The 9,210-nt window shown below is 44.6% G+C and overlaps 1 protein-coding gene across 1 annotated transcript in view; it reads left to right on the forward strand.

Annotated features, from left to right (window-relative positions):
• Positions 1-6,373, forward strand: part of PPFIBP1 (PPFIA binding protein 1) — an 82,891-nt gene extending 76,518 nt beyond the window's left edge. Inside the window, 6 exon segments of the mRNA XM_009648760.2 lie at positions 1,746-1,868; positions 2,698-2,823; positions 3,667-3,855; positions 4,375-4,554; positions 4,914-4,979; positions 5,751-6,373. Coding sequence (XP_009647055.1) covers positions 1,746-1,868; positions 2,698-2,823; positions 3,667-3,855; positions 4,375-4,554; positions 4,914-4,979; positions 5,751-5,837 — 771 coding nt within the window. The 3' untranslated portion in view covers positions 5,838-6,373.
• The last annotated feature ends 2,837 nt before the right edge of the window (positions 6,374-9,210 follow it).

A 9,210-nucleotide genomic window follows, 5' to 3' on the forward strand; every position in this document is an offset into this window, starting at 1 on the left:
AGCTGAAACGCACGTCTCACAGTATGTGGCCATAGTTGCAGTTTTTCTTTTGTAGCACTTTTCTGGAGTGGCAGCAGCAGCGATCGAGCTGGGAAGTCTAGCCAGGCCTGTCACGTACTCCTTCAGAAAATTTTGGCTCCTTGAATGAAAGAGAATCTGATTATTTTGGTTTTGAAATGCTAAATTTCTGGGGCTAGTTGTTGGAATCAAACCAGAGGTGGGCAAAATGTGACATCTAGAGAGAATCTGATTATTTTGGTTTTGAAATCAAACCAGAGGTGGGCAAAATGTGACATCTTCTGCATTGCTTAGTTTGCAAACTTCTCTGTAGGTCAGGGTGTTGGGTAGCACCAGAAGCCTTTTTTAATCTGTGAGCCTCATCTAAAACTTCTGTCTCCTTCGCCATTGTCTACCATGTGTGTCCTGTGAGTTGAGCCCCCTTGGGTGCCAGAAGGCTCTGTCCATCCCCTCCTCAGTGGTTTGAAGGAGCCCTGAGTACAGGAAGGAGAAGAGGGAACTTTAATGGAGCCAAAGCAAAACTCCTGCTCACTACTGTAGTCATGAAGGGGAGAACTTACCTCTCCCGGCTCTTGACATCCAAAAGCTACCTGTCCAGCCAAAGGCAGTCGTCTGTGCCCTGTGGTCAGTGCAGAGACGGGCACTGGAGGTGCTACCTTCTCCCTTAGTGTGGCACGAATTATCCTAAGAGATGCCAGAAACTTTCCACAGACACTGGTGGGAGCCTAAACAGCCGGTCTGTGCGAGCTATAAAATTAGTCCCCCATGACATGAATGTTTAAATAAAGAATTAATTGCAAGGATCAAGCTTTTGGAGAAAGAACCAGCTGCTTTTGTTAGTATCGCCGATGTGTTGCATGTATGGCCATGGCCGTGCAGGCTCTTGCCCTGCAACGTGTGAGAAGTGGCTCATCCCATGATGAAAATGGTGTGGTGTAAAGGCACAGCCAGGTTGCCTTGTGGTGCTTTGTGGCAGAGCCAACCTTCAGGCTGCCTGTGCGCCCAGCGTGCTCCCTTGGCACGGGTGAGGGGGAGTCGGTGCTCCCAGCCAACCTGCCCTCCTTCCCTCAAGCCGTAGTGGGTACCTGCACGAGGTAGGAGCTGCACAGTGATGGTGAGTTGGGGCCAAGGAGCCTTAAGGTGAGCCTCTCCGCAGCCTGGGTATGGTCACCTTTTCCATTGTTCCATCACTTGCGACAATCATTTTAAAAAACATTTATCATTTGCAATTGTGGGAGACCAACCCGACATACCTTCATATTTTTCTTCTTCCCTCTTTTTTTTCATTCTAACCATACAGAATGCCTCAATTTTCAGGGCAATTTATCATTTTCAGTTAAAACTTTTAGCTGGATATTTGTGCTATTAAAACTTTTGGTAGGATTAAATGGAAATGCCAGGTGAGCCTCATGCACTGTTTGGAAAGCTGTTCTGGCTCTAATCAGATCACTGGCGATGTGTCATCTCACCCTTTTCCCCCTTGTCACCCCAGGTTTCTTGTACTAAGCTCTCTATTCTATGTGAAGAACATTGCCCAAGAGCTAGTAGAGAGCAACACAGGACACTTTTATTTTGGGACAGATGGTTTGGCGTTAATCACGTGTCTCACGTATTAAAATCTTCCCCCAGAATGTGCCAGTTGTGCCATTTTTAAGCCAGGGTCCGAAGCAGTCTCCTCCAGTTGGGTGCACATTTATGTTTATTAACTCCCCCTTCCTCTTCAACAGGATGACTTGCTGTCCTTGAAAGTTGTCAGCGTTCTCCACCACCTCAGCATCAAAAGAGCCATTCAAGTTTTAAGAATAAATAACTTCGAGCCCAACTGTCTGCGCAGGAGGCCATCTGATGAGGTACTACTTTAAGATGAAACTGTGAAGAGGAATCCTCTAGGGTTTTTCCCTGGTGTTTCTGATTATTCCTGCTCTGGCCCTCTCTTCCTTTCCCCTCCTTCCTATTTCATTCTGTTTCATTTTTGGCTTCCTTTTTCTCATGTTGTTCTTCCAAGTCTCATGCTCTGCCATCACTACCTGGAATACCACTTTCTTTCCTCCACCTGCCACGGCCCCAGACTCGTGTTCCTTCGCCAGATCTTCTGCTCCTCTTCCTAGCCAACACCTGGCTGTTTTAGCTTAGTCTCTGATGTGCTGCCCGGAACATAAATCACCTTGATCTCAGTGCACTGTTGCCTTGAGTCTTGTGTAACTCTCTGGAAAATTGATGGCTGTGTCAAAATTTTCTGTGTAAAAGGAGTTTGGCCCTGTTATCAGACAAGAGGCTGCCCTCAGTTTGTTTTGGAAGCAGCGTATGCTGGATAGGGCAATGGATAATGAAGCAACCCAGACTCTTGGATTTAGATTAACGATGCGTATCTGCAAGAAAAGCACAGCAGCTCACGGAGCTAGTTAAATTTTCAGTTCTACTGGTAGAAATTGCAAGTAGTCCTAATGCACAGCAGGATATTCAAATGCCATGAAGTGTAATACAGACCTACCTGCTGTCCAGAGCCATCACCATGTTGGTATTGCTGCAAATAGCAATCCAAAAAGAGGGTTTTTTTCCCCTCAAGCGTGAAGTAAGCTTGCATTCATTAAGGGCAGGAGAGGTTTGTTTCAGTAAAGATTGGGGCCAGGACAGCTGAGTCAGGAAGTCTCCTTAACTGCCTGTTCCTCCTGTTCACAGAATAACGTCACACCTTCTGAGGTCACCCAGTGGACCAATCATCGTGTGATGGAGTGGTTACGCTCCGTTGATCTGGCGGAGTATGCTCCTAATCTGCGGGGGAGCGGCGTGCATGGGGGACTGATGGTAAGGCTTTAGGCTGGTTTATTCCATTTTATTTAAAAAAATAGGGCCAAGAATCGCTAGAGCAAAGTTCTGACATTTATCTTTGCTGCACACATCTTATCTTCTTATTCTGCTTAATAAAAAGTCGCTATCAAAATGTATTACCCTGTAGTTTAAAGGACATGAATGTCTTGGGCAGAATTAGTGGGGGCAGCAATGATTTTTATTATCTGTATTCCCCTCACAATTTAATTTAGGTATGGCATTCTCCAACTCTTGTCCTACAATGCTGTACACTGCTATCATGCTGTTAAATAGCCACCGCCTTCCTTCCTAGACCTGGGTATGTTTTATTTTGTGAGGAAGGCTTGTTTTGTAAAATCTGTGATGTCAATGTCAAACCAGGATTGGTTTTAATTGCTGTAGCATCAGATACTCCAAGCAAGAGACTTAGAAGTTTGTGGTGATTAAGAGGTATATCCCTGCTCCAGACGTTTTATGTCTGTTTATTTTCCATTGTTCCTCTGGCTAGGTTTTCCAGAATTAAAGAGGATGGTGGAAAACATTTTGTGGCAGCTTCACGCATTTCATGAGTTAAGGGTGGATTTATCTGTTCCTTTCTTCTTACCTGCTAATTTGTTTCTATTTATAACTCAAGAAGGAAAGCCTGGAGGTAGCATTTTATGAATCCTTTAACTAGTTAACTCTCTTTTCTTTCTCTTTGTTGTGTATTTCCTCTAAAACACAAACGGAAACCCCAGAGCAACCTTAGGAGGTGACCAAGATAAGTGTGCCTGTTGATGTCCTTGAGACCTCATTAGACAGCTGGATCCTCAGCTGGATTCTTTGTGATTTGATTAACAGGTTTTGGAGCCTCGTTTCAATGTAGAAACCATGGCACAGTTGCTGAACATCCCACCAAACAAGACGCTACTGAGACGGCACTTGGCAACACATTTCAACCTCCTCATTGGGCAGGAGGCCCAGCAGCAGAAACGTGAAGCCATGGAGTCCCCAGACTACATCCTCTTAACAGCAACTGCCAAAGTAAAGGTAGGTCACTTGTTCTGGGTCGGAGCATGAGCTTCCAGGCAGACATTTAGATGCCAGCATGCTGGTTTTATCCGTGATTGGAGGGCAGTTCAGTAAGGTCTGAGAAAAGGGGCTGGCTGCTAAAGAAAGAAGCATGAGAGCAGGACTCGGCTGATCTGGGTCTGACATGTGTGTCTACCATGAATGCACCACATCTCAGCTTCTTGTGTGGTGTCCTGTCATTGCTATAAGATGTCTGGGAGGGAGACTGTCTCTTACTGTTTATATGCTCATGGTTTAATGCAGTGGGATTCTGTTCTCATTCGGGATCGTTTCAATGGTTTTGTCTTAACAGTGGTAGGATGAGGGGACACATCTTGTTCTTTTGGATGCTACTATCACGAAATACAGCTATTCAGAAGATCTTTGTTTAGGAGAGCAGTGGGGTTTTGACCCTTCCTCACTGAAACACCAATGTAAGAGTAAGAGATCTGTTAATTGTTTGCTCAACTTCTTGTCAATTTTCTCTTCACTTGTCAGCCAAAGAAGCTTGCCTTCAGCAATTTTGGGAGCCTGAGGAAGAAGAAGCAAGATGATGTGGAAGAGTACGTGTGTCCTATGGAGCTGGGACGGGCATCAGGAAGTGGATCAAAGAAAGGTTTTAAGCCTGGCCTGGATATCCGAGTATATGACGATGACGATTTGGACAGGCTGGAGCAGGTAAGCCAGCTCTAGCAGTTTGGAGTCCTTGACTGTGCTGTCAAGTTTGGTGGAAAACCCTTTCTTTTCAAAGGGAAACTTTCCTTTTGCTTTGGCCCGTGAAGGTCCTGACTTCTTGCAGTCACACAGCACCACTAACAAGTGTGTCTCGCAGCCCAAGGAGGTTTATGCTGTGAATGCAGCGTCTGTAGGACCTACCTGGCATAACTGTCCTCTCCTGACAGGGCACACTCCTCCCTTGCTCTGACTGTGTGGACTGTAATCAAGCAGTTACATTATTTGCTGCGCTTAATTGCCACTCTGTCTTGGCATACAACAAATTTAATATTCATTAATTATTCATTATCTGTTTTTTGTAGATGGAAGATTCAGAAGGGACAGTGAGGCAAATAGGAGCGTTTTCTGAAGGCATCAACAACTTGACAGTAAGGCTTAAAATTGGGGTCTGTGGAATAAGATCTCTGTTTCTGTAAGATGAACCCCATGGCAATTGCTAGTATTCAATAGCGATGTTATAATACAAATACACGAAGTACAACTTTTCTTCGCTATCACTGGCTCTGTTAAGCAGCTGAGCTTTGTAGTTTTGGGGGCAATTGCTTTGATGGATTTCAGTGCATAGCGGGACCTAGTCTTTGGATAGAGTGAAGCGCCACTGGTCTCTGAGGGCTAAAGTATGTCCGATTACTGTGCAAACCATGGGTATAGTGAAGCCTCATCCAGCTAGGGGTCAGATGAGGTCCTTTGGTTTTTGTATGTGGATGGAGGGGAAAAGAAAAACTAGCGGTTGGGGAAATACCTGCCCATCCTGGCTGGGAGGTTCCCCCGACCTGTGGTCACCAGCCCTCTTTGCTGACTCTCCACCCTCTTAGGGAGGGTGGAGGACATGGCACCCACCTCTAAGCCGGCAGCTTGCCCTTGGGCAGTGGGTTGCCAACTGAGTGTCGTGGCGCGTTTTCTTTGTGGAAGCCCAGCCCCAGCCTGCGCTCCCCCAGCCGTTTGGGCCAGCAGGAAGGGGACTGAACCGCGAGTTGGCCAGGAACCAGCGCGGGTGAAAAACACCCTCAGCAGAACGAAGCGGTGGCTGGCAGGGCTGCTGGCGCCGTTTGCTGCCAGGCACAGGACTGGACCCTCCCAGGTGTGTGATTTTAGTTGTGAGGGCCTGAACCTTGACTCTTCCCTCCTTTCCTTTCTAGCACATGTTGAAAGAAGATGAAATGTTCAAAGACTTTGCGACTCGCTCTCCTAGCACCAGTATAACAGATGAGGACTCCAACGTGTGACAGTAACCACCAGGCACTGACAAAGGCTCACTTTCCTATGTGCAAGAAACGTCGTCATCATACGTGACGGGCAGCAGATCATGTACATTACATTGCTCTTGCTTCTGTTTGTTAGAAGTAATATTGGGGGGTGGAGAATTTAAACAAAGAAAAAAAAGGAGGAAAAAAAGAAAAGGTGCCTACTCTAAAGTTGCCATAAGAAACAGCCAGACACTGGTGAATGGTAATTGTTTTTACTATATTTAATGTACAAACTGGTGATACGTTTGAGTGTTGCATTTAAATTTACGTGGTATCATAGTGCTCCTTTTGCTTATTCTCGGCCTCAGATAATCCTTTGTACTGTTTCAAAATAACAGAAGATGTTAGGTAGAAGTATTGCATCTGTAGATATTGTGCATCAGCTTTCTCTAGGCTGTCAGCTGAAAAAAAGATGTTACTGCTCTTTTTCAAGTGCATTTGTTCAGCACAAATATCAGTTCTGCCCTTCCTACAGTATCCAATGTAGGATTTTAGTCATCCATGCCTTGCATAAACTCCCCGGTAGCTCTTGACTGTTGCTCTTATTTTTATACTGTTTTATAAAAAAAAAAAAAAAAAGAAAAGAAAAAAGAAGTATATGAAGTACATATAAAAGCAAAATTTTACATGTTGTGAGATAGAGTGATGGAAAGTTCGAGGTGTGGGAGAAGGGAAGAGGGTTGTAAAAAGATTTTGCCAGTTTGCATACCAGCTGGTTACTGGAAAAGGCAGGCTGACCTTTGGAACTGTTTGCTTTTGTTGCTTTTTTACCAAGTGCACAGTTTAATGATCTTCCATTTGGGATGAAACAATTACAAAGCGTGTTTCTTCTAGCAGTGACTCTTAAGGAAACTGCACATTTTAAAACATCTTTTTTCTTGTTCCCAGCAGCAGTATTTATAGCGTTCAAGCAAGGCTATTAACACTTCTGTGACTTAAAAATTATTTCCTTAAAGTTGAAAGTACTCCCTGCATATGGAAGGGATGTTTCTGTGCTGTGACTAACGTAAAGATGGTGTAGTTGCAAAAAAAAAAAAAATAATGAAGTTATATAGAGAAATGTATAGGAAATATATTATTTCATAATATTAAACCTAAGGTGGGACTTTTCCTCAAAAAATCAAATATCAAAACACATTGCTCATCATTTTACCTTCTTTAAAGCACAGCTCTGCTGCTTTTGAAGATTGTCAGATTTTAAAAATCCTAACTAGCCAGGGGAAATCTTTTGGCAGCCTTTCGGTATTGTGAGGTGTCCTAGCCAAAAGCAAACAAATAAAAAAAAAAAAAAAAAAAAAAAAGTAACTCTGTTTATCACAGTGGTCACTCGTACGGTGTTGAACGTTGCATGTGTTTTAGCACAATGGCATGAAGCTTCTTTGCTTTGTAAAGGCAAAAAAAAGTACAGCTGGAGTTGTTCCTCGCGGTGGCGTGTTGCTTTACCAAGCGTCGGTCGCTCGTCTCATCGCGCCCCTGGCTGGAAGGGAGAGCGCTCCCGGCACGTTGCTGGTGTGGCGCGAGGGATGTTAGAGCTGCGCCGGCTTTGTGGGTGTTTCTGCAACACTGTTAACAAAGCTAGGAGGAAAGGGAGGAAAGGTTCTTTTCGGGGGCTTCCAGGGAGCTCACATCGGACCTTGGGGTAGATCGGAGACATATTCTAGCGTTATATTATTGTAACCTGATAAGCTGTTACCAGCCTGGCTCTTTGAAGGATGTGCAGTGTCGGCTGTTATTTATGTACCAAGATGAAAAATTTTATGTGGGCCGGTTGTGTTATACATAATATCAAGTGCTGCTGTTTTCTCTTTAGTATCTGGAGCCAGGCAAACAATCCATAATGTATACATAAAATAGGTTGTGCTGCTTACCGTTTGCCTACAAACAAATCACAACTGATGCTTTATTCAAAATTCCTGACTAAGTAATGTCTGCAAATAATTTGCCGTCTGTTGTTTCTTCCTCTGCAGTCTTGGGGGTGTTGGAGCTATTTAATTTGGGCAGAAATACCGCATTGTGTAACGCCTGCCATCAGCTTTAAGGTGCAAGTGCTGGGGATGTGAATTCAGGGCTCGCTTTCAGTGAGTACTTTGCAATACAGTTATTATTTCACATCTAAGCTGGACTTTAAGACCCTGCTCTCCCAAATGCTGCAGAAGCACTGGGAAGATGTGGTGCAGGCTTCTAAGGACTGGATATCCACAGGGGAAAACAAAAAGGGGGCTGGTGACACGTTAGTGTGTGCTAAAATAGGCACAAACAAACAGTCTCCGTTTGCTCTTCAGTCCAGTGCTATTAGCAAGCATATCGGCAGTGGCAGGTGATGGTTTATTTTAAGTCCAGCGGAAGTAGCGTTGTCTCCAAACAACCCTTTTCCTGCCTTGACCAGCTGGAAACCAGGTTGCTCCTTCGAAGCTGCCTATCATCTGAACCTTGGTTATTTTATGGGGGTGGAATGCGAAAGCAAGTGATAAAGTCGGGAAGTTCACGTGCACATGTGCGCAATGATACCTTTGGAGTATTTTAATTTGTGCGTGTTTGAAGAGGGCAACGTAACTACTGTGTATTGCCATGTGAAATCCAATAAAGTCTGTGGAAAATGCCAAGTGCGTTTCTGGAAGCTGGTTCCTTTTTAACGTATCCTACTTTTTATTTTCCTAGGAAGCTCGTTTTGTACTATTTAAAAGACAAGTGGCAAAATCGCCTATTTTTTGTGGACTGATTAGTTTGTCGATAGTGCTTGCAGAAAAACTCAGCTGACAGCTAAGAAATCAACTATCCCAAGTGGTTTTCTGTATTTCTGGGATCCACATTTGAACCATCTTGGGTCATTCAGTGTGGTGTGATTAGAAAGTGTTGCCCGTTGCTCGGTGCGTGCTCCTCGGCGACTCCTCACAGGGAGGACCAGCTCTGGTCGTTCTCGCTGCAAAGGGCAACCATCTCGCTGGCCCCAGGTGCCGTTCCCCTCCCTCTGCCCTCGCAGCCCTCAGCAGTCATAGGAGCTGCACCTACTTTGCCAACAGGAGTTGAGCTTCCCCAGACTACATTTGTTGCTGGGGTGCAGGTACAAATGGTGATCAGTGTTTTGCCCAGTGTAGCCCAGATAATGGACCAAGGAACACGGAACGCCCGTCTCGTGACGTTCGTCTCTGGTTTTACTGATTGGCTCAGCATTTCAGTGGGAACACCAAACTTCAAAACCTAGAGTATAATAAACTTTTGTTGTCTGTCTTTTTGTCTGTGATGAGGAAAAGAGAGATGTCTATCAACCAGGAGCCTATGGAGATTAAACCAAGCTTTTTTCTGTTTGCTTAAATTAACATATGTGCTTAGGAATGGAGAAGAAATACAGAAT

This window comes from Egretta garzetta, unplaced genomic scaffold, assembly GCF_000687185.1.
Source record: "Egretta garzetta isolate BGI_Z169 unplaced genomic scaffold, ASM68718v1 scaffold81, whole genome shotgun sequence".
NCBI classification, from domain to species: domain Eukaryota; kingdom Metazoa; phylum Chordata; class Aves; order Pelecaniformes; family Ardeidae; genus Egretta; species Egretta garzetta.